The sequence below is a fragment of the Anguilla rostrata genome, chromosome 13 (genome assembly GCF_018555375.3).
Source record: "Anguilla rostrata isolate EN2019 chromosome 13, ASM1855537v3, whole genome shotgun sequence".
NCBI classification, from domain to species: Eukaryota; Metazoa; Chordata; class Actinopteri; order Anguilliformes; family Anguillidae; genus Anguilla; species Anguilla rostrata.
Genome location: NC_057945.1, coordinates 14335080 through 14361049, shown reverse-complemented (window position 1 = coordinate 14361049; position 25970 = coordinate 14335080). Strand labels below are relative to the sequence as shown.

General features: G+C 47.2%; 1 protein-coding gene across 6 annotated transcripts in view; it reads left to right on the top strand.

Moving 5' to 3' along the window:
- dlgap4b (discs, large (Drosophila) homolog-associated protein 4b) overlaps positions 1-25970 on the top strand; it is a 165917-nt gene that overhangs the window by 119049 nt on the left and 20898 nt on the right. For 3 of the 6 annotated variants that reach the window (XM_064306751.1, XM_064306753.1, XM_064306755.1), the window contains 4 exons: positions 4236-5451; positions 6065-6288; positions 8778-8931; positions 13563-13806. In XM_064306751.1, coding sequence (XP_064162821.1) covers positions 4288-5451; positions 6065-6288; positions 8778-8931; positions 13563-13806 — 1786 coding nt within the window. In that variant the 5' untranslated portion in view covers positions 4236-4287. Of the gene's footprint in view, positions 1-4235; positions 5452-6064; positions 6289-7701; positions 7705-8200; positions 8300-8777; positions 8932-13562; positions 13807-19517; positions 19986-25970 lie in introns of those variants that run through there. The other 3 variants (XM_064306757.1, XM_064306754.1, XM_064306756.1) reach the window with 3 other exon arrangements.

The following is a 25970-nucleotide window of genomic DNA, read 5'->3' as shown; positions in this document are numbered from 1 at the left end:
AACAATTTATCCAGCAAAAGATTAGCTGCACAGCAAAAAACCCATCAGAGCAGAAATAGTCGCATTAAACCGAGATCAGTGTTAAATGAACAGCTCAGCTATAAATCATGGATCAAGAGGTGAGGATTGAATGAATACTCTGCAACCATACATGCACATTATTATGTCCCCTGGATAACAGTTAGGACATGCTTGGCTGGGGTACCCTAAGTGTGAGTGAAACACTGAAAATGTGCGACGTGCGCTGCTTGGCACATGGTGTAACATGATGAAGTCTTGCGGAGTCCTGTTCACCTCTGAAACGTGGAACGCTGCCGCTCTCAGTCCTCCCTGTGTGCTCCAAGTGTGTTTCAACAGGCCTGTGTTTCCAGTTTGTGCTCATTCAGAAACTTCACACACGCAAAGTGTGCGCGTGCATCTTACAGGTGACACGGCCAGACACAACTTCAACAACTCACAATAATCTGATTTTGAATTACACTTATAAGTGACACATTGACAGACCTAGGGGTTAGGAAAATAGTGTTTGGCTTAGTTTCATCTGCTGTTTTCATAAAATGTCAGGACACTTTTGGTATTTTGAGGTCCCTATATTTGTGTCCAAACAACAGTTTGGCTACATTTGACAAAGACAATTATTTATTTTATTTGACAGTTGTTAAAGCAATTGTTTGGATATTTCATAAAGTTTCTTTTCTATTGAGGCAGAATTTTAAATGTGTACTGTTCATGAATGTGAGTTTATTTCCTGTCTTCATTGCATGCTTTTGTCAGTTAATGTGAAAAGTTGAGCCATTTCTGAAGCAATTAGGTTTAAATCCAGAAATTATAAGTACAAAATTCCATTAACTCGATGAGCTCATTGAAGCACTTTGACTCTTGCCTGCCAGCCTCATTTTCATTTAGAATCAAATCCAAACAGTGAGCACTTTCATGACTTTTCAATGAATGTGAAGGAGAGGGTAATAATTTGGCAAGCAGGTACAACGAAACGGTGTCTGTGACCTTAACCACGGTAATTGCGGGATGCTTTTCCTTTGCGGCTGCCTGATGTTGTTTTATATTCGAGAGCAGGCGATCGCATGGCAGAGTTTCATAATGGGCTAATGGGCTGGGACAGTGAGAAGCTGACCTCTTTGCTATTGGCAAAGACCTTATTGAAAACATAGCAGTTAATAACAGTAAATGAGCTCGAAATTATTCATAATGGGGACGCCGTCGTCATCCAGATGCTCACATGGTCAATTTGTCTTGTGCGATGCGGGGATTAATCAGTGGTCACGCTAGCAAGTCTGGGTCATCGCCCATTGTAATCTCTCAAAAGAACAGTGGTCACGTTAATTCAGGATTCAGTGTTTTTTTACGCAGAAGAAAGAGCCAAACGCAAAAAAAATATATACTGCGTTCTATAAATGACTTTTGATCAGAACACCATAACATTAGGCCTATGTGTGTCTTATTTCATCTCATTTCCGTTACAAGTGTCATAGTAAAATTATAAAAGGCATACATGAATTGTGTTATCATTGTGAGTTGACGTATTATGGGAAAGTCATATTTTATCAGAATGCTAGTGAATTGGTTGAAAATGCAGATTATTAAATGTCCTGCATTCTAAAGATGCAGCATTATGGGCTAGCACGACCACTGAAAAAAATCCCTTGGAATAGCTACGTTTATAGAATGCAGTGGGGTTTTTTTCCCTGCATTTTGGCTGTTTTGTCTGTGTGAATGCGACCACGGTTTACAACATTTATTTTGAATGATTCTCTGTGAATAACATTTAAGAGCTTGAGAGCTGGTACTGTTTGTATCTACCGGATAATATATTTTAATGGTGCTATTCCTGATAGATCTGAATTTATTTGAAAGGGTTTAGCATCTAGTGTAGCTATTATTATGTGTAACCATATTTACTCTGTGAATGTTATTATTATTAAATAGTTGCATGTATATACAGGTGGCACCTTTCTCAATTTAAAAAGTGCTTTTAAGAGTAATGTAGCACCTACCTAAGTGAGCTGCTAATTTGTGCTATAACATGCATCACACATGAGAAAGGGACCAGAGGTCAGGATTATTTAGGCAATCGTATTGGGGGCCGATTAGATGGGCAAATTGAGTCAGGTTGGGAATTTATTCGCTGGGCAACCTCCTGTTCTTTGTGATAAAGCATGATTTACTCTGTTCCTGTGGAGCAGAGCACCCCAAAGACTCAACATGTCATACTCAGGGAAGTCATATACTCGGGGACATTTGCCGGTTTGCTGTATTAAAGATTTAGTGACGCTCCCCTACAATCGACTGACTGATTTTCTGTATCAAACATTTAATGACGCTCCCCTAAAATCGGCGGGTTTGCTATATCAAACGTTTAGTGACGCTTCCCTACAAATGATTCAGTTCTACTTCCCTGAGTCACCTCAGACTCTTGCTAGGCCAGCATTGATAGATTACATAATGATGCTTTAATATGTTTATACAGGATTAGATGTGAAATGAATAGCAGTCCCATTCCAGGTCCTGCCAGCGGCTTTTCGTGTCGCGCCGAGGCGTTATCTTCCCTCAGCACATCGGCGCTTACTGCGAGGGATCCGGCGAGCTCCATTTTGTGCCCTGGGTGTGCGTCATGCGCAGGTCGGGTGGCTTAGCGCAATGAGACCCGCAGCTTGAGCTGCCGGTTACATCACCGCCAACGACGCTCCCCAAACCGGCCCCCGTCGGGGGAGGCGCGAGTAGCGTCGCTAACGGGAGAAGTCATCCCGCGGGATGGGCTGCTGCTAATCTCCTCTCGGATTAGCCTCTGCGCGCCGCGACCTTCGGCCTTCGGACGCTGCCCCCTCTCCCGCCGACCTGTCAGGTTGACCGGATCAGTGTTTCCGCTGCAGCACTGGCTGTCCTTTCAGATGCAGGCGTGTCATGAGTAGGTTGCCAGTGTGCTGCAATGATTAGCCAATTGGCCTTTGACGCCCAGGTAAGACACTGTTGTTGTATCCTTCACTAAGGGGCCTGACCTTGTTTAAGTCAGTGTGTATAAGAGCATCTGTCCACAGTGTCACAAGCCTGCAGCTGTTACTATGAGTGTTTAGTAACTGTAGTGGCAGCAGCTGTGAATATATTCAACACGCTAAGATGAAGGTGTAAGCCAGTCAATGAAGAAAGAAATGAATCATTGTGCACAGCTGAGGATTGTCTATTTGAGTGCGGGGGCTGGAAAAGCAGCTGTTTGCATTTTCAGGCCTGGAGGTGCAGTTGGATACATTGGCTCTGCTAGCCAGGCCTGGCTGTGCTGCTGATGGGCTGTGCCACTGTTTTCTGTGCGGCCTGCTGGTGAGTGTGCTGTCTGTGCATACAAGAAAGAGGCTTCTCCCTGAGTTACACAATGTGCTGCTCACTATTACTGGTTCACTCAGTCACTGGGCTGCTCACCCTTACTGGTTCACTCAGTCACTGGACTGCTCACTCTTACTGGTTCACTCAGTCACTGGGCTGCTCACTCTTACTGGTTCACTCAGTCCCTGGGTGGGCCCAGCTTGGTTTTCCCTGGTTATAGGGCTTTCTCTACCAGCTCCAGGATGCCAGTGCATGTGGTGAATGAGTAAAAAAGGATATGACTATTGGGAAGCAAGCCGGCAGGGATGGTGAGATTATTCATCCTATGAAATATGGGCAAACCTCATTTTGCATGCAGTTTGAAGCAGCGTGACAGAGATCAGAGATGCTCTCGAATGCCTGATAGCGCTCCTCTCCAAAAAAAGGCAATTGTGCTGCCTGATACAAAGGCCCGAACACGGTATTGTTTGTGCCATTGTGCGGTACTCTCTGTTCCTCTGATCTCTTTTCTGTGGGGTTGATGTTCACAGGAGGAGGCTGGGTAATTACCATCGATACGTCTGACGCCGAGTCCTCTGATGTTTGCATCCTCGCTGTCTGCCAGTTATGCAGCTGCTCGGTGAAAGCAGATGCTAAAACATTGAGGATTTTCTATCAATACACAAGACGTGAATGCATGAAACCTCCTAAATCAGGGGAAACAGGAATTTAGGAAAGTCAATCATCTGTGTAGATATACACGTGTTGTATTTTCTGTGTGCGCATGTGCTTTTTTATAAGTGTGTGTGTGCACCTGTGTCCATACATACATGCATGTGATTATGTGTGCGTGTGTGTGTGTGTGTGCTTGTCTGTGGGTCAGTGAGTACAGTATCTCACCCTCCTCTCCTCTTGTCTTGCAGGAATAGCCCTTAAGGGCTGCAGTCTCTCCTTGGCCAGGACTCCCTGGCCACCATGAAAGGGCTGGGAGCCAACCGCGGCCGCCACCTGTCCGAGTCCTGCGACCCCCTGTCAGTGCCTCCGGAGGCCCTGTACCCTCAACCCCCCATCCCTCCCCGCAGCCCCTACCTCCTCAGCCCCACCATGGAGCACTACGGCACCATGGACCCCAACCACTTCCCGCCCTCCGCCGCCGACTGCATGCTGCCCCTCAACAACCAGCTGTCCAACAGCAGCACCTTCCCCCGCATCCACTACAACTCCCACTACGACCAGGGCGACTTCTCGCACGGCCCGGCGCCCGGGACGGACAGCATCGGCGGGATCAGCACGGGCACGCTGGGAACCTCCGCGTCCATGGGCATGGGCATGGGGATGGGCACGGGCCCAGGCCGGGGCCCCGTCATCACCAGCGGCTCGGCGACCATCTCGGGCGGGAGCCGGATGCAGCGGCTGCCCGCCAACCTCCTGGACCAGTTTGAGAAGCAGCTGCCGGCGCACCGCGACGGCTTCAGCACGCTGCAGTTCCACCGGAGCTCCGCCTCCAAGCAGCGCGCCGACAGCCCCGGGAGGATCCGCTTCCTGGTGCACTCCGTCCAGAAGCTCTTCGCCAAGTCCCAGTCGCTGGAGACCTCCGGAAAGGGCAACGTCAACGGCCGCTTCGCCGGCGGCGCCGGGGTGTCCGGTGTGGGCGGGGGTGGGGGCGGGGCCGAGGACAGCAAGCAAGCCCGCCGCAGCAAGAGCAAGGACCGGGCCAAGACGGAGGGCGGCAAGCGCCGGCCGCGCTCCAACATGTCGGGCTACTGGAGCTCGGACGACCTCGACAGCGACATCAGCAACTACCGCAACCCGGCGGCCATGATGGCTCTCCAGGGACCCGACGGCCAGGACCCCAGCAAGTACTACCCCCAGGGCTACAACACCATCGGCGGGCACACCCTCAAGGCCTCCAAGAGCAACAGCACCATGGAGTTCCAGGCCTGCCAGCTGCTGGCTGGGCAGGGAGGGGGCGGGGGGGATCCCACTCACTTCCTTAAGGGGGGCACCTGGTCGACCCTGACCCTCAGCCAGGCCAGGCAGTTGAGCCAGAGAGGCTCTGCGACTATCGACCGGTCGCTGCTCAAATCCAAGTCGTGCCACCAGGACCTGGCCTGCCACTACCTGCAGGTACGGGGTCGAGTGAGTATTCGCACAGGATGTTCACCTCCTTTGCCTTTGGCTCATTCAGGCATGCTCGCAAACTAAAAGGCCTTGGGTTGCTCCCTTAAAGGGACAGTTTGCCCAGTTTTTAAATACCGGAAATGTTTGCTTACCTTAAAAGTTGCCTACAGTCAAAAAGAAACTGGGATCCTTGATTTGTTTGTGTTTATATATCTGATGATCTCTGGTGATATTATCAAACAGAAATCCCAGTCTCTCCTCTGCTGTAGGAAACTTTAAAGGTAAGGAAACTTTAAAGTAAAATGTTTTGTAATTGGGTTACACGTCCCTTTAAAGCCTTTTAGTTTGGTACTTTTCCTAAGCCACATCAGTGGCCTATTTTCTCTTTAATAAAATCTCAATAAAATGTCTTATTGTTCTAGCTCTATAGGCTCTACTAACAGTATTATTGAATTTGTTCTTGAATTTGAATTATAATCTGTTTTACTCTGTGCTTTATAACATAATGTACTGAGATAAAATTACTTGAGCATGGCAACTGGTTTCACTCTGAGCAATTCGATAGAAGTACCAGCTGATTGGTTGATGCATGGTCACGTGACCGATGGGACGTGGTCTCGGGGCTCTGCAGGTGCCTCCGGGGGACTGGAACAGCACGCTGGGCCGGGGAGGCGGCTCCAGCGAGATCCCGTGCAGACGCATGCGCAGCGGGAGCTACGTGAAGGCCATGGGGGACCTGGAGGACAGCGAGGACTCGGAGGGGAGCCCCAAGCCCTCCCCCAAAAGCGCCGCCCGACGCCAGAGCTACCTGAAGGCCACGCAGCAGTCCTTGAGCGAGCAGCTGCCCCCACGCAAGTAAGATCCCAGTGATGCCACGTTACGCCAGCTCAAAACCGCCACCACACCAACAAAGACCTGACACAACCCCAAACACACTGCTGTTGGCAAGCAAGATGTTAGCACCCCATTACAACACTGCATCTGGAAAGGATGGTTCCTGTGCAAGATCCTCAACTTCACAACCACAAAAATCCCAAAACACCCCACAAACTTGACATAGCTTCAAATATCCTGATGCCATCACAAAATCTGATGCCCCACAAATCTGTCCATCTGCACACAGCTGTGTCCCGCAGGTCACCATCCATATAGCCCATCCTCCCCTCGCAAGATAGACCCACAAAACACTTACTATACATCCCAAACCGCTCTGTCAGTACACAGCAATCCAAAGTGAATGAAGGCAATGACAAAGTGTATACCAAACCAACAATTTGAAGAGGTAAAACCTCACTGCCGATCCCCTGAGAACCAACAAAGGGCAGACACACCTTGACGGTGACTGTGCGATATCACTTACATATCTACACATTGCCACCACAGAGCCATGGCTGAAAGCCTGACTCACTTGCAGCCGAGTGCCAGGAAGTGAGTCCACGCATGCGGGCACGCCGACGCAGGGTAGCAACGGGTGGCGTGCGGCCAAGTGTTCTGAGACAGGTCGGGTGTTAGACACACTGGGCGCTTGCCACTGTGCCTGCTCACATGCGATTGGACGGGTGAGACGCGCGATGAGTCACAGAGTCTCGGTTTCCGATCCGCTGAGTGCAGACAGAATGCTTCCTCTGTCTTGGTCACAACGCACCCAGGAGCAGTTTGTGCACCATTTTGGGCTTGTAGTATGGCTTGCTAAAGACTCCTACTGTGGAAAATGTAAACTTCTGGGAGTGACTTTTACACTTCCTCTTACCGAACATCAGACAGCTCCAGCGTTTCTCTCAACCGAGGTTATAGGTTTCACCATTAACTACTTTACTAAGACGAAGGAGACTGAAGACTATAAGACAATTTTGTAAATATTGGGGTTTATTTGTTTACAAAGTTAATTTCAGTTAATGCAGCTCCCTGCTGACTGTGCGTCTTTTAATAACATCCTTTCTCAAAAAAGTACTGTTTCAGTGCCTGCCTATGTGTACATGACGTTCTGCAGCATGTAGTTCAGTGTATAACTGTATGGGGTGTCCCTGTTCATTCTGGGTGTTCCTTTTAATCAGTGGTTCTCAAGTTCAGTCCAGGGGATCGCCCGTGTGTGAAATTGTGTAGCTATTTATGGAACAATGTTGCTTAAGAGGGCAAATAATCCCTTTAAGCATGAAAAGCACCTAATTAAGAAAATGAACGGCTTGGTAAAATTCTGGGATTTCAATTGTGGTTGGTATGAAAACCAGTAAACACTGGGGATCCCCTCGACCAAACTTTTTTTATGAGTAGGTAAAAGCTGCTGCGTTGTCAGTTCACGCAAGACACACTAGATGGTGCCGTTCTGATAAGCCTCTGATAAAGGGAGCTGGCCATTGCTTTTCCACACACTTCCCTCCTCAAATTCAATGCTGGTCTCAAATAACACCCACGTGTGGTGTTATGATATGCTTTTCACGGGGTAGATTTTAAATGTTGCCACTGCAGAAGACAACATCACTGTGGAAGGTTACAAGCAGACAGGGGAAATATGGGGACTCTTGGTTTTGGTCTGCAAATTGAGGAAAGCCTGATGTCTGGTTGTATTTTTCTGATCTCCTCGGCCTGTCGCACCTCCTTCGCCTGTGGTTTGTGCCTCCACAGGATTTGTTGGGTGGTCTGGACTTCCATCATTTCGACTAAAGTAAAAGTCCCCCTGCACATGCTCAAACCTTCTTCCTCACCCTCCTCCTGTTCCTCCTTCCTCTGTTTCCTCCTCCTTTTGGCCCCCCTCCCACGCGGCCTGCAGGTCCCTGGGCTATGCCGCCCTGCAGGGGGACCTGGAGGCGCTGTGGTCCCCCCTGCAGAGCGTGTCCTCTCTGCACCGGCTGGGCAGGTCAGTGTCCGTGTCAGTACTGGGGGGCGGGGGGTGCTACAGCTGGGGCACTTCAGCTTGTCTGGGGAGGGGGGACTGGTGTCCAATCACCCAGGGCTGCCTCTGCCCCATGCTACCAAACACGCTGAGTCCCCCCAATCCCCCACCCCTCCCCCCACCCCCGTCCCTTCACGCAGCAGACACTGAGTCTTAGTCCCGCAGAGCACGCCTGCCACAAGGGGGCGCCGACAGCCAGGACGGGAAACGTCCAGTCTTCGTTTCCGTGACGTCCACGAGCAAGGGATTAACCCCGTTGCTTCTCTCCGTCTCTTTCGCTCTCGACCCATCGCGCTCGCTTTCCTCGTCTTCATTCGCTTCGCTTGCAGGCAGAGGGATGCAGGGAGGAACGATCCCAGTGAGGTAAAACGCTCCGTGGAGGCCATTGGCCACCCACGGGGCGGGGCGTTTCAGGGAGTGATTTTGGACCCTCTTTCCTCTGCCCCCCACGCAGCTGTCTCCCCTCTCTGCGAGAACTCTCCAACAACCGCAGCCTGGACAACCTGGACTGCATCGGCGGGCCGGTCAGCTTGGACTACCCGCGATGGGAGGACGAGGACTTCGCCCAGGGCTGTAACACACTGGGAAAGAGCAGCTGTACAACACAGGTGAGTGTGTGTAGTACCTTATTACCTGTACCCAGGTGTGTGTATGTGTGTGTGTGTGTGTGCAGTACCTCATTACCTTAACCCAGGTGAGTGTGTGTGCAGTACCTCATTACTGAACCCAGGTGAGTGTGTGTATTGCACCTCTTTACCCTTACCATTAATACCAGCCAGGCCTAGCTTGGCTCTGTTTTGCCGGTGGAAAAGGGCAGAAAAAGGCTTACCAGCTGACCACTGCTGGCCTCCAGCTTACAGCTGCTGTGACATCATAGCAAATGAAAAACATAATATTTGACCTTCTTTGGCATATCAGGTCTGTCTGCCTCTTTTTTCAAAAAGTACAACACAATTTTAAAAGCCCACCCTTGATAGAATGATGAATCGCACCACTATCCACAAAAAGGCTCAAACGCAATTGCATTCAAGTTCTTACTACTCCCCCCTTTCATTGTAACTCACTGAACAGTGAAGGTCAGCATTACTGAGGAGTCTAATTAGCACCCTGAAAACACCCCATTCCTCTTCTCTGACAGTGTAACTGCAGTAATTACAGGGAAATTACTTTCTGACCATAGTGTGGCCTTCTCTTCAATAACAACAGTAAAAATGATCCTGTGTGGTATTTTTCATGCAGACTGCAAGAAGGAGGAAAATGGCAGCTGTTTTATTATTCTGTCAGCATTAATACGACCCAGGGGTGTCCAGTCTTCTCCAAAAAGGCCTGGAATGGGTGCAAGTTAGCCCAGCACTACAAGACCTGATTCAGCTGATTAACAAATCATGGTCATCAATCAAGGCATTGATAATTGGAATCAGGTGTCTTAGTGTTTGGATAAAACTAAACCCTGCACCCACATCTGTTCGGATTGACTGTACACCCCTGATATAACCTAAACCTCTTATCTCTACACTTCAATTCAGCCAATTTTGAACCCACTCGGATATAACTCCTGTAATGCCTGCTGATTTCTCTTTGGCAGTGAATCCCATGATGCTTTTAGGAGTCTAAGTACACAATAACATACACCAGGTTTGGGTCAAAATGAAATTGAGTGGAGTTGTGAGATGGCTACATGTGGTTTGTGTTGTACCTCAGGGTAATATTATGACCATTGAAAATGATGAGTTCACAGGATTATGAGCTCAGAAAATGCTGGCTGGCTAATAACTATCTAAGCCATATGATATGGGTGCAGGGAATTATTTTCACAGGAATTCATTTAAAAATATATATTGGAGATTCAGCTTTACCTAATCCAGGGTTTGCTGCGTCTTGATGGCTCAACATTATTTGTAAACAGGATGTCAGCCCTGAAAGAGACTATTGGATATTTGCTGTATTGGCATTATTTGGAATCCACTTGTTTTGATGTCCAATCTTGCATCAGCATGTCACCTGTTTGACAGAAGGGGATTGTGGGAATTGAAGTAATTTCAAATACTGTATTCCCTAAGGCTGGTTTTCTTCAGTCTTCTTCATAGCCCTGCCAGCAGCAGCAGGAGGTCTGCATTATACAGCATCTCCCCTTCACCACTTCTCTCGCTCTCTCAGGGTCCGTAACTGTGCATTTTTCCTCTGCATCTCTATAGAATCTTTACAGTCCATTTGTCATTCAGACATTTGCCTTTTAAATCTTGTCTGCCTGCTTTGTAAACACCAGGTCTTCCAAAACACACAATGGCCACAGGTCACCCAAGGATCCGGGGAGTGTCTTTATTTCCCACCCTCAGCGATATGTGATCACACTGTAGAGCAGGAGTCGCCAACTTAGGGAAGGGGGAAGGGGGAGGGGGGGTCTCAAAATTCATCCTGTGTGAAGTTTCTCAACTTCAGTTTTTGCTGTCATAGAATATTGACATTGTTGCTTCCTTATGACTTCACAGCCTAGGCACCTCAACACACCCTTTGGAGAAGTCTACCTACCAACACCCCCTCCCCCTCATCAGCTATCAAACACATTTATTCTTTACAAAAAATTAAAGTCATAAAGACAATCTCTGTCCGGCTGTGTATGTGTTTTTCAACACACAGGGAGTGTAAGGGGGAGTCAGTGGGGGACAGAGGGAGACAAGTTGGCCCAGGATATGTTTGTGTGTGTGTGTGTGTGTGTCTTCAAAGGATTCCAAACCAGTGCTGTTTTTTTACAGCACACCTGTGGTCACAGCGCTGTTGACCCACAAACAGAGGCTAAGTGTTGTTTTCTGGTTCTGCTTTTATGTGGCACACAAGGTGTTTGAACAGTGAGGTCACCCCCATTAGTTAGGGGCTGGTGGGGGAGCGTTGTTGATTCAGCTGAGCTGCGCTCTCTGGGACTCCCGTGGGTGTTATCAACCTCTGTTTTCTCATTTGCAGCCTCTCTCCGCTGCAATTTGCTGGCATTGACTGCTCCAGAGCCGCAAACGGCGAAACAATGCACTCAGGCTATGATTTACCCGATTACCATGTCTCTGTCTCACTCGCGCACCGCTTTTGTCCAGGAGGATACAATTTGCGCTGAAAAGAATGGTCTGTACGAGTGATACTGTGAGCTTGGACGGGTGTGCGCGCACACAGGCACACACTCTCTCTCTCTCACACACACACACACACACACACACACACACACACACATACACACACACACACACACGCACACACACACACACGCACACACACACACACCAGTCTCTCAATTATACAGCAACCCTGTAATTACACGAGCCAGTTTTTGTTTATGTTGGGCTTCACTAAGGAGCTATAAAGTGAAAATAGATCCATTTAATTTGAATGCAGAGCTTATTCTCCCATTAATATAAACTAAATACACCTCAGTTATGGATTCCAAGAAAAACTGTCTCTGCCTGGTCTTCCTCACAAGGCCATAATGTGAAATATGGTGTTGTAAATGTGATTATATCGGTCTTAAATTTATATGTAATTAAAGGGGTGCAAAATAATTGTATACTACAATGCTAAACTGAGCCTGGTGGCAGTTATTATCTGTTATATGATTCTGCATAAAATTCTTGGTAACATAAATAGGATTTTATAGTGTAACACGTGTACCAGTTTTACACAATACAGTGCCTTAACAGAATGACCTAGTCATAAAGGCAGTGCAGTTGTTTCATTAGAAAACAAATTGAGTAATGTCTGCGTATTCCCAATGTAAACTGGTCAGGGATTCAATCTTTTTGTTTAGACATCAGTGCATCTCTGCCCAGATGTTTCAGACAGATGTACGCAACATTGGAGCAGACAGGATGAGCTATGCAGTGTTCGGGAGGCGTAGCCTAATTCTATTCTATGAGCTTTGTCGGATGTCATACACATATAGTAGTATAAATTGCATTCCCTCCACTTGCGCACAAATAGAAAGTTGGACAGTCAGACCCATCCTTTAAGGGAGAAGGGAACTGTTTGTAAAGAAATTTACCTGTTGATAAAACATGACCCGACAATGGCAGCAGTATCATTCATTTCCAGACACAAATTGAAGGCCCACCTTCTCCAATTGCATTTCTCTCTACACTTATACCATTTGCACTAGGTCAGGTTACAGTATTTTTTTGTGGTTTCAGTTTTTTATTCTTAGGGCTTGCAATCCGTGGAGTCAGGACTTGTATGTGTGGTTCTTGCTTAGCATATTTAATTTGCATTAGTGTTCCAGTGATGTCACACACATACACACATGTGCAGTGAGCTCCATAATGTTTCAGACAAAGGCATTTTTTTCTTGATTTGGCTCTGTACACCGCAATTTTAGGTTTGCGATCAAACAATTTGCTTGTGCTTAAAGTGCAGATTCTCAGCTTTTTAATACATTTTGGCTTCACCTTTATGCATAACTCCTTCATTCCAGGGCACTATAATGTTTGGGGCAAATGTGTTTCATATGCCGAAGAGAAAACGTATGTCAACTAGCCCCCGCAACAGACAGGAACTGAAGACGGCTATAGTACAGGCCAGGCAGAGCATCACTAGGGAAGATACTCAGCTCATGTATATGTGCGTGTGTGTGTGTGTGTGTGTGTGTGTGTGTGCGTGTGTGTGTGTGTGTACTAGCTGGTCTGGGAATGTTGGTAGCCAGGTCAGGCATTACTGTTCTACTATTCATTTAAATCAGGTGAGTGTACTTATGTTCTCCTACACTACAAGTTCACCTGGATAAGAGTGTCCGTTAAACGAATGTAATGTAATGTAATGACAGTCACTGTCAACTTTAAAGACTCCCATTTGCTTCTATGTCAGAAGTGGGGAATCAACCAAATGGTATTGTGAAAGATTTGTGGACAGGACAAGGTTATATCCCTATATGTTAGAGGCAGGACTTCTGTAGCTATGTAAATGAGCCCATCCATTCATTACATTACAGGCATTTAGCAGACGCTCTTATCCAGAGCGACTTACACAACTTTTACTTTGCATTTTACATTGTATCCATTTATACAGGTGGATATATACTGAAGCAATTCCGGTTAAGTACCTTGCTCAAGGGTACAACGGCAGTGTCCTACCCGGGAATCGAACCTGCGACCTTTCGGTTACAAGCCCAGTTCCTTACCCACTGTGCTACACTCCTTCCATTCCCTGATTCGAGAGCCGACTCCGCTCCACTCCTCCCTCGTTCCTCAGCCAGCGAATGTCCTTCCAGGTGCGGGAGATGGCGGTGAGCCGGCGGTACGAGGAGACGTGCTCCGAGTCGGCGTTCTGCGAGAGCGACGCCCACGGGGCGGAGCCTCCGGACCTGCCCACGCCCACCTGCTTCCGCTCGCGCAGCCACAGCTACCTGCGCGCCATCCAGGCTGGCTGCTCCCAGGACGACGACACCGCCTCCGTGGACTCCGATTCGCCCCCGCCCACCGCCACCACCGTCCGCACCTACAGCACCAGCACCAGTGAGTAGCTGGGATGCTTCTACCTGCGCTTTTGTGTGTATGTATGTATGTGTGTGTGTGTGTGTGTGTGTGTACAGAAATCCAAGGTTTCTGTACTGTTTAATGATGGAGTGAGAAACCAATCTGGGAAATGTTTCTCTGGATCAACACCCACCAAAACTATTTACCAGTGAGTTTTAAGTTGTGCCTCATTGTTCATGGTCACACCCAGTCATGTGCCATATTGGTGAACACTAATGCCCCTAGATGTGCATTATTTAGTTTTCTCAATCAAGATTTGTGCTTGAATGTTATTAGCGTCGTCCTATTCAAGTGATATTCCCTCATAACTACAAAAGTGTCACCAGCCAGAGTCATTGGTTTGTCTTCCTTGAGGTGTCATTGTTAACTTATGAATAGTAGCAGATGTGGGCAGCTTGGCTTATAGTCCCCACTGGATCCATTTATTCTGCTGGATATTTACAGTACCCATTACAGTTTAAGTACCTTCCTCGAGGGTACAATAGCAGAGCCTCGTTACCACAACTTTTAGTTCATGCATTTATCCACTACATTAAACTGCTGCCCGATCTTACGTAAAAAAGTTTAACAAGACAGTCGCCATTAGCATATTCTTCTTTCATCCTTGCTTACTGAAGAATTGTGAAAGAAAACATAATCTAAATGTATGGGTGTCACTCTGACTTGACAAAGGACTTCCGGACGCTCACAATGCTGGAGACTGAAACACACAAATGAAACTGTGCTTGAATGAAGGACTCCCAACAATGGTGTCCTTGAGCTTTTGAGATGCCGGTAAATTGATACATACGAGTCTTTAGCGTGCCATGAAAGAGCTGTATACATGCCTTTTATGAGGAAAGATAGCCTTGTTTCGGTCAAGACAGGTGTGTGTAAAGGGAGACGTGCCCTGCTCCAGCTGTTATCCCCGCCGCCCGACTCTAGTGACCACAGGCTGCCCGTGCGGAGCCGCAGGTGGGTCGCGAATCCTCTCCGTCTGGCAGCGGACGCCGAAAAGGCTTCCGCCATGTGCGCGGAGGAAGGAGAGTGCGGTCGCCGGGGCCGACGGCCTCTTCCTGAACACGCTAGCTCCTCCGGAGGACATCCTGCCTCTGGCGCGGGACCAGGCCTCGGTGCCGTGAACTCCCGGTTCTGGTGAGGGGCAACACGGTGAAAGGGCCGAGACACTGGCTAAAATAGCCAGGGGCAATGTCCTCGGCCTTGCCTAAAGTGCCGTGACGGCTTCCCACTGACACAGCCATTTCCGTTTCTCTCTCTCTCTCTCTCACACACACACACACACTGAACTACATACTGCCAGCAATGACTGTAGTAGAAGATAAGTGTCAAAAACTGAGCCAAAAACCTCTCTGCCAAAGTCATTAACGCAACAAATAGGACAGGGGTTCACCACAAGTTTATAATGTAATTAAATCAGTAATGTAAATCAATGAGTGATTTGGCAGCAGATTAAACAGTATCTTTTTCATGAAAAACTAGGATGCCGTGCAGTTACATTTTGAGGGGGGGCGGGGGTGGGGTTCTACCATAGTGCTTTTACACGATTTTAAAGGTTAACTAAAAGAAAATTTAATAGACCTCCATGTTTAATCAGTGTGATATCATTTTGTCAGTTTACACAGTTTGTCCCTCTCAGTCTTTCACCAGTCAGCTGTTTGCCAAGTATTAATGTTCTGACTGTTTCCTGCAGGGGTACTTTAAAGGAGGCCATTCAATCAGTCTGATACTCTGTAACATGACCCATGCATTATTTAAACTGCTGCTGTGTCATCAGTCAGGGCTTCTTTACTGCCACTTCAAAAAGCGGCACTGTAACCAGCTGGTTCAGGAGCTGGGTTTATAATGCTTATAGGTTATAGGTTTCATTCCCAGGTGGGGAATTTCCGTTGTACCTGTGAGCAAGATGTTTAACCTGAATTGCTTCAGTAAATACCCACTTGTATAAATGGATTGTATGTAAAAAGTAATGTAAGCTGTGTAAGTCCTCTGGTAAATTTTTACAAGCTGTAAAAGCTGAACGTTAAAGTAATCGAAGAAAGCAACTGGCATTTTGTTTGAATGTTTGTATGGGTTTAAAACATGTATAGCTGTTACCCTTCAAAGGTATTTAGTTTTTCTTAGAATTGTGCCATAATATTACATTTTTTAGCAGACGCTCATATCCAAAGCGACTTACACAACATTCACATAGCATTTGCATTGCATCCATTTATTTAGCTGGATATATACTGAAGCAATGCATGTTAAGTATCGTGCTCAAGGGCACAGCAGCAGTGTCCTACCCAGGAATTGAACCTGTGACCTTCAAGTTACAAGACCAGTTCCTTATCCATTATACTACAATGCCACCCTGTAATATTGGTGTGGTTAAGTCTCTATGACATGTGCGTAGGCCTACAGTTTCATAACAAATCACACAGTCTTTTATTAAGTGGGTGGAAAGCTTATAAAGACAGACAGAAATGGACTGGGTTGCTGTGCCTCGATGCATTGAGTATTTACAGCTCAATGCGATCGATGGCCAGTTGGATGCAGCCTGAGGCTTGTTTCTACTGAGAGCAGGGCTGGTGAAGCTGGTGTAAATTATGCTCGTTTAGATCAGCCGCAAGGAAACTCACTCTCACACCTCAGCTGTGATGTCCGACAGATGGAAGCGCGCCATCGTTTCAGAATTTAGAGGGGATAGAAATCATTTTGGTCTCCTCTGTGAACTGCACCCTCTGGCGAGGCTCTTCACAGAAATGCAAGGGATTCGAACAGCACGGAGACTTGAGAGAGTCATTTAAGGCCACTTAATTTGTTCAGCCTAGAAAATATCCTTTTACGCACAAAGAAAATATTTGTCATCGCCGTCTTAAAATTGAAATCGTCAACAGCCGAAGCAAATTGTGGTCACTGTCTGGAGAGAAGCCGTTCACTGCGAGAGGGCCAACTGTGCCGTGGTTGGCTCACATTCAAATAACCAACTGCCGACCAATCTCGGCATAACCAGAGTTCATACCAGTCCAGCACCATTCATGGCACCAGATTCTCTCAGACCGTGCCTAGGTGTATTGCCTCTGTTTATTGTGGCTGTAACTTCGAGAAACATTACAATATCGAGGAGAAGCACAAATTCCTTTTTTTTTTTTTTTTTTTTTTTTAAGTATACCACGGTGACATCGTAATTAATGAGATTTTAGCGACTGCTTGAGAATCACAGTGCTGCTTAGCAACTAGCTGAATGCAGATCAAATATGCTATTTAACATAATGTGCTGCAGCAGGTTCTGTAGAATCAGAACTGGGCTACAGGTGCAGAATTAACTTGAATTGGATTTCAGCAGCAGTAATCTATAAAGGCAAGTCTTCTGTTACCAAAGGGAGCAAACATTTATAACTTTAGAGACAAATGTAGCTAACACTTCAAGGGCAATGAAAAAATGCAACGCATTTGTGATGATGCTCTGACCATGTAGCCTACGTGGGAATTAAATCATGCACCCACACACCTACTCTTAGAATAATCAGCATAAAAACGAATATATATATATATATATATATATATAATAAGAGAGAGAGAGAGAGAGAGAGAGAGAGAGAGAGAGAGACTCTTATTTATTTTCTAATTAAATAAACAACCACTGAACTCAAAATTCTGCAATAACAAGCAACACGAATATACATGCAAGACTGAAGCACAAACATATATAAAAACACAAATACAAAATGAAAGTCATTTCTCTTACTGACAGCAACAATAGCCAAACAGATTGGATATCAGTAGGCGACCAAATTATATAGTTACATAAAAAGATACGTGATCAGGGTTAATGTGTTGCTGTAACAGTCCATTAGCTGGAAACTGTAAATTATATGGAAAATATACGCAACGCTATAGCTACATTACAGGTTTATATTGGAAACTAAAGGCAATAGACTTTCTGTTGGCAACAGGCTCTGTCCCGATAATAAATAATAAATGTCCTTGTGCTGATGATGCTGCATTGACACATCTTTCTTTTACCTTGTGATTATGGGCAACGTTAATCGCACGTGCGATGATATCCACCTCTAAAGAATGTTTAAATTAACGTTACATATATCATACAGCATCATACATTCTGGTAAGGTCGATGTCCACATTGCGTTCCTGTCCTGCTGCTTAGGTATTCATTCAAGAACAATAGTAGGTATGGCTACGAGGCCGAAGACAATCAAGGGGCGCGCTAAAAATCCAGTGAATTTTGGGCGGTGATTATTCGTACGCTTTGAGTTATCTCAGCGGAAAGACGAGTCGCGATCTCAGAAGCATCCAATGAACGCGGGTAGACAGCTCTGATATGACATGTAGGGCGGGGTCGGGCTGGACCAGTTTTAACTCATTCAGTGAGGCGGGCTGAACAGAGAATGTAGTCCAATAAGACTCGTGAATTCCTGAGATTGAACGCACCCGTCAACCAGTAGTAGTGCGGTGTAGGTGGGATTTTTTATTGTCTGTTCCAATCCTTTTAATCGTAGGTGGTACCGAATGGCTCCTTTCTTTCAGCGACGTGGACCATTAGGTTGGATATTGAGCAGGTTCAGCACCAGTTAGCTAACTAACGTTACAGCTGTATACAAAGGAACAGATGATACAATACGGATTATTGACGACATAACCAAACAGTGGTAGAAGGAATTTATACAGCCTGGCATAGGTGAAGATGAAGTTGCGGACACCTCGATCGACCATCAATGAGGAGGAGGGAAATATTGTAGTTGTGAGGTAAATTAAAATGTGATTCACTCGCTGAAGCTTGACAATAACGTTCTATCTGGATGTCTGGCTGGCTATCTGGCACTGTCTGCTGTGTAATAAATATATTCAAGTAGTACCGATGTTACCTTGATCGTTTTCACATGCTACTCAGTTGGATTAAATAGTGTCGTGTCCAGCTAGTTCGCCTACAAACGGTCTCTTGCGTCCCCGAACGTGGCGCTAGCTACTGTAGCTAGCAGTGGGAATTAGAACGTGAATGTTAGCTAGTTAGCTTTAACGCTCGCAGGCTAGCTACATGCCGTCAGTGCCATTTTTGCATCTATGCATGTTGATGCTAAGTTAGAGCACTAGCCAACTAGCTAACATAAGTTAGTACAGTTTGCTAAAATTACCGAGCCCGGATATGCGACTGCTTGTCATTTGATTTTGCTAGGTAACTTGTAACTAGCTAGCATATTGAAAACGATAGCATATATAAGTGAACTACGTTAAATCAGGTCGGATATGTACCAGTTAGCTAGGCGCTGAGCATTTTTCTGCTCGATATCAGTGTGGCATAAGGTACTGTCTGGGTGTCATTTCGTGAACATTTACTTAAGACGTTGGTTTGGTAGTCTAACCTCTGTAGACACGTTTAAATCTCCCACATTGTTAAACGCATAACGTTACCGTTGTGCAACCTAACCATAGCATTTTAGTGTATTTCAACTGTCAGTCGCTGGTTAACGTTATCTAACCATTTAAGCTAACATTGACAGCTAGTGGTTGCTGCTTAATGGTGTTTTCTTAAAAATTTCTAACGTTGTAGAATGCTTGCCCTTACAACTGATTTGCTACCTGGCTTACTGAGCATTCAACCAAATAAAGCTGGCAGCTAATGGAGGCGAGAAGCACTTTTTTGCAGTTTATCTCGAAAAGCACAGTACTGGCTAAATTATGCTTTCAGCACTTAATATTTCGATGGACGTAACGTTTGCAGATTGTATGCTGATAGCTAATGGCTGAAGCAGCGATTGTGATGCAGAAGACACTCCAGTTGGCGTTTCGCCGGTGAGACAATTTGTTACGTTGACAACGTTAGGTAAATTTCGAGTTACCACAGGGTGGCGCCCTGCTGTAATCTTTCCCTGTCGCCACGCCTCTTCTCCGAGTCTTTAAACCCGGTTTAAAGGGACTGTTTCCTGGACACAACGAAAGGCACAACGAAACTCGACTATCACATCTAACATTTGGCGTTTAGTTTCGGATTTTGTAGGGTTTGTGTTGGCCAAGCGAAGCCGACTCCGAGTCGAAGAGAGTTCGTAATTTAGGCTACTTTAAATTAATTTGGCTAGCTGACGTTTGCTAGTTTTGGATTTTGGAAAAAAAAATCCCTACCGGATTTGAGGATGACAGAATCTGTATGCTGACTCTACATGGTGAGAACTTCAATTGTAGTAATGTAATGTTAAGTTTATAGACATGTTCTGTCCGTGTCTGTTGCCAGCTGTTGCATAGGCCATAGCTAACTTTGCTAGACAGGTAATTAGCAAGTTAACTAGTGTTGGAAAAATGTCTGTAGAGCTGTCAGGAGTCTTCTCTGTTGTATTAATCCTAATTGATTCGAGTTTAAGTTAGATGTACTTGCTAATTTTCGTCGCTATGCAGCGTCTAGTTAAATAGCATACGTTTCATTTTCAATACCGACAGCTAACGTATAGCCTACCTAGCTGTAACGTTAGCTTGTTTTCTGTTCGTTTGCAGCTTTCAGTTTTGTTAAATATGGAGTGGATGTCCATCATTGGATTGGTGTCGACAACTGATAAATGTAACGATTTACCCTGTTCATAATACGAAGTCTTCCTTTAAGAAATCAAAGCACACAATCCACTTTAGCGACGAAGGAACCTATCGAATCTTTTTGTTTAATGTAGCTAACGTTACTTGTTACTAACGCTAAATTTCGGTTATCCGCAATCTAGATGTCGTTGACACCAATGCAAACTTTTGTGTTGCTGAGGGTAAAGGTTGCTAACCGTTTCGCTTTCAGACGACGACGCGCATGTATAACGTTCTACAAATACCACAAAGTAATCTAGAAGTCACGACGTTCCATTCATTAGTTACGTACGAGTCTCCACACTATTCAGATTTGGTTTGTTAAGAACTCAGAGATTCAGAGATCTTTCTAAAGGTAAATATCATTGTTCTGAACTTATTCTGACTGAAAAGCGTAATCCCTTTGACAGCTGTCTTGTATACACTCATAAAAATTGAATGCTATACTTTTTTAAAGTATTCCCATACACATCGTCTAGATACCCCTCTCTTTTGCCTTATGTCCTTCTTCCACAACTGAGTGACTTGGAAAACTTGGATGGAAGATGCTTGTGTGTTGTGTACATGTTTATTTTTTACACACAGGAAGAACAGTCTTGTGGTTAAGGGTAGGAAAGGATACCTGTTTAATCTCCATATGGGGTATTGATTCCATAGCCTGATACTTAACCTGGCTGGACTCCTCTACTTTTGCCTGAATTCCATCCTCAGAATCACTAAATATCTGTATGATTAATGGACAACATTGTTCTAAATGTAAGATAGTCAAATTACTTCCTTTTAGCACGTGTTTAATAATGAGTAATCCTGTCTCTACACTACAGGTCACAATCATCGTCCACACAGAGATATCACTCATTCACTTACTACCAAAGGTCAAAGGTTGTAACCGGGTTTACGGAGCAGCGTCTTGCTGTTGGTTCTGCTCGTCTAATGATGTGTGGATTGTGTGAAGGTGTGCAGTATCACTGACATGTTGAAACAAGACCATATAACCGCAACAGCTGTGCCACACAGAAGAAAAACCATTAGTATTGCACAGACCAGGAAATTAAAATGAGCAATTCTTGTATGGGGAATAAATCAAGTCACAGTTTTAACACTTGTAGTGCAGTTGAGGGATAACCGTTTTGGAACGGAAACCTTTGCTGGATATTGAAAAGCTGAAATGAACCCAGAAAATTTCTGTACCGTCAATTTTACGTGGCTATAATACAATCTTCATGGTTTACCATCCCCCAGTGTTTGCATGCAGTCACATTTTAAACTGATGTCTGTGTGGGCAGTTGAGACTAGGGAAGCGTTGTTGCTCCATTAGCCTGCTTGATGTTATTGACAAGAAGCAGCTCTTGAGTGCTTCCCCAGAGAGCTTAAGGAATTAGCAGGCCTACCACATGCCCTGTGCTTATGCTGTTTCTCTCTGCAGACTGCACATAGGCACAAACATATCCTGCTCTCTGAAGACCACATTATTATAGTATATTTTCCGTTTAAGTGGATTTGCTATCATTTCATTTCATTATATTTTCCGGAATCTTGCATTATATAGGCTAGAGTAGCCTAGTCTAAATAATGATATATAAAGAGCCGTAATAGTGTGCACGTAATAATGAACATTACAGAACACACTTAGCGGGTCTGTAACGGGTTTGCTGTGAACCCCCCCCCCCCCCCCTCTCTTTTTTGAACCTTTAAAAATGGATAACCTTAAGTGTTACTGCTTTCTGCATGACTTCAGAAGTATTCTTTTGAGCAGCGTGTGCTATACGGACAACAAAATGATCTGTGAATAAAGAAAAGCGAAGCTGAAAGCTTGAATTCATTTCAGTATTAAACGCTTTATTGTCGAGCGGGGGCTTGAGTCTGGTGGAAGATTTTCTCATTTCTGGCAGACTGCCATATCTGGGGAAGGCTCGTGGAAAAACCGCTTTCAGCGCTGGATTTCCACACGGTTCGAATATTGTATTTTCGCGCTCGCACTCGCCATGGAAGATTCTCAATGAACGGTTCCTGTCGGTTTCTTTTGCCGCTGATCATTTGGCATGCGTGGTGTCAAATACATTTTTGCGTGGGGCAGTGAAAACTGGCGGAGGCAGGATCGGACGAGGACAGATGATTAGATTTGCTCTCGGCTGATATTAACGGTGCCAGAAGAGCTTCGCCGCGTGTGGAATAGCAGATGTTGCGCCGTAGCGATAAATACAGATTTGCCGAGCGCATCCCTTCCATCTTGAGTCATGGGAATTAAGCCTGGTGGCTATTTCTGTCTGTTATTTTTCTTCCAGGTGCATTATTTCCACTTAGATAGGACAGCGGCCTCGCTCTCGCGGGTTTGTTTAATGCTCCGAGTGCCAGATCAATAATTAAGCGGGTTCCACCGCGACCCTGCTGGAGCGTCTTGCAGAGGACATTGTTTAAAAGCCTCTTCGCGAGAGTTTTTCCTCACGGTGACAGCAGGCCAGCGAGATTGAGCTCTCCCGAAGCATCATGGGATAGCCATTAGTCGTCGTGGTTACCCAGAGCGTACCGGTCTGCCAACGACGTCTTAACATGTCGACTGCTAGCCATTAAAAGTGATGTGCAGGGTACCGTTCGTTTGACACACTGTCATTACGTTCAGATGAGGATGCTTCTGGATCATTCTTACCTCATTCCAGGGCTTAGAGGGAGAAATACACCACAGTAATTTTTACCATTGTGCAGTTTCACTAAGAGTGCCGACACTTTTTATTTATGACTCGGTGGGCTGACCCAGAGGTGCTATATTAAACCTGAGAGTGATGTGGGCTCGTGTGCAGTTTGCATCTGTGCAGAGTGAATGATTTACCCACTGTGTGGCCTTATACCCCCTACAGTCTCACATTTATCAAACAAAATTAAGCACAATTTTTATTGTGCAAAGAAGATGCCACTCCATGCTTGCATAGCTCCTTACACCAACCAATTAGAATTTTAGCAGCAACAGTTTCTTGCCATTTTGGCCCTCTAGAATGTGCTTCAGAGCAAATGGGGGCGGGGGGCGTCAGCCGTCCCACATCGCTAACAGGACGCCGGCGCTTAAGGAACGGACGCTCTTTCAGTCGCGACACCCGTATTGCGTCGCCATTCGCAAACCGCGGGTCCTTACCCACAAACCCTCGCTTTGCCCCGCCCCATCCGCTTCACCCCGCGGAGGCGGTAGCGAAAAGGGGATCCGCGAAGAGATCGCCAACTCCTCCCCGTCCGCTAGGCGGGGCCAGCGGCGAGCATTCCGCAGCGGAGCGTCACGCCACGCCTGGAGGGGAGGCGGGCGGAACGGGAGGAAGGAAGCCACACCCTTTCAGAGCGTGCTGCTTGGGCGAGAGCAGGATCCCGAAGCAGCTTCTGACTCAGCAGCGGCAGGCTTCCCGTTCGTACCTGAGGACAGCGCGCAGGAATGTGCGCCTTGGGGTCGAGCGTGACTGAAGCCCGCCCGCAGGTGTCCCCGCCCACGGCCGCGTGCCTGCAGTGCCTCTCTGCCGTCAGTCATTCAGTCATCCAGCTGGTTTCGCCGCCGCCATGACAACAAGTCAAACCCGAATTTGCTTGAGGTTTGTCCGGGGACTGGTGGGAGGGAGGGTAGGCGGGGGGCGTCTCAGTGAGATCATGTCCCGGGCCCGCCGGTGTACTCCACAGACGGCGAGCTGTTGCGCCGTTGTTGCGTCAGGCGTCGCCGAGTCGCGCGGCAGAAGACCGAGACGCGTAGCGGAGGCGTGGCGGCGCCGGCAGCCGGCAGAGCGGCGGAAACGTTCTGGGGCGCGTGGGCGTGCGAACGGGCCGGACGGGGTTTAGCTCTGAGCTCAGCGCGCCGCCCGCTTAGCGAGGAAATGCGCTCAGCCCCCCCCCGGTACCCTAGCCTGTGGTCGAGTGTGCTGAGTTCTGTCTGTCAGAGCAGCCACACGTCTGTATGCACACGCAGCACTGCATCTCATTTGGCCTGTGCGAACGTCAGCGGAAGTGGTGTTCCTCTGTTTTGTTTTTCCGTTTGTCATCTCACGGCCTGCCTGGACCGCTGCCTCCGCCCGCGGTTTGGCAACCCCTGGTTGGGACGGCTCCGCCCGTGGCTCCCAGGAGCACTCAGAGGTCCGGGACTTCTTCGGGAAGCCGCGCGTAACGTCCGCGGCGACCGATTAGTCATTGGGCGCGTGAAACCCGGCTCCCTCCCCCCGGACGCTCGAGATGTCATTTGGAGGATGTAATCGCGGGCGAGGAGGAAACGCCTCGTCTCCCTTCCGACGGCGCGCGTGCTGACTGGCCTGTTTGTCTCGCTCGTTCTGCCAGCCGGCGGCCGGGGGCGAAGGGTTGACTCCCAGGCCGATGTGGTGCGTGGAACCGGATCTCCATTGCCAACGATCCTCTCTCTAAAAGCTTCTCGGTCGACGGCCAGTTCCGATGTTCTCTGACTCCTAGTATGACTGGGGGATGTAGCCGCGTTGTTCCTAGCCCTAAAGCTATCCCTGCACTTTAACTGTGGTTATAAATCTCACTGCCTGTTGAACTGCTGCTCCTGTAGCCTCCGTTTTTTCCCCAGGAGTCGTAAGACCAGGAGCGAATAGCGGTATGGCGGTATAATCGTTTGGCGTGGGAAGCCGGAGGCAAAGATCAGCCGCCCTTACAGCGAACGGCTCATTACTGTAATTATCTGCTCAGAGGACTGAAGATTCTTCTGCCGGGTACTGTAGGGGAGACTGAAGCTTAGGAGTTTTTGGCTGTTTGCTTTGTGGTAATGCGCAGCAGCCATTTTGAGGAGTTTTTAAACACGGTTTCTCGGTAATTTAACAGCCCAGCTGGCTGCACAGGTGGTTGCATCACTCTAAAACCCCAGGCCCGATTCACTCTAACTGCCGTGGTGCTTTGTTTCGAGTAGCACGCCCCACGTTTGCATTGCGTTATTTACCCAGTCGTTTCCTCTTAGTGTCAGCCACCGCATGTCTCAAAGTTGACAGTGGGGTCCTAGGAGTTAGGCTTAGCCTTGGGTCCAGGCTGAGTTTTTACCTCGTGTCCTGAGTTCCCCCCCCCACCACACTTCCTCTTCATTCTGTTTTGGATGCAGAGAAGCAGCTCTTTGGTTTCCCAATGAAGGGAGGCGGCCGAACTGAGCATGAGGAAGTCCTGACGTCAAACATGGAACTGCGGTGAAACCAAACTCGTCTGTTTCGTGGGAGTCCTGAAAGGGCGCCCGACAACCGTTTCCATGGAGTTTTAATGTGGCCCTTTCTGATTGGCAGGCGCAGCGCGATCACTGTAATTTACGCCATGCGAGACCCTTCGGGACGGCGGCGTTGACTCCTCAGACTGGTCATTAGCGCAGTGTTACAAAAGCTGTGCGGCGGGTTAAGCAGGCCGCTGCAGAATGAAGCCTCGCGGTTTCCCACATACCAAAGTGACGCTGTACAGAATTCCTCACTGGGCATCGACCCTTTTTAACGCTGTAGGAAGAGGCACAAGCGCTGTTTTCTGAGTGTCAGTATTCATGAGGAGGGGCGGTGGTTTCCAGGTTACGGTGTGGAGGGGAGGGGCCGGCTCTTAGCGGCAGTCCCAGGTCTGAAAGCGGCCGGTGCAGTCCC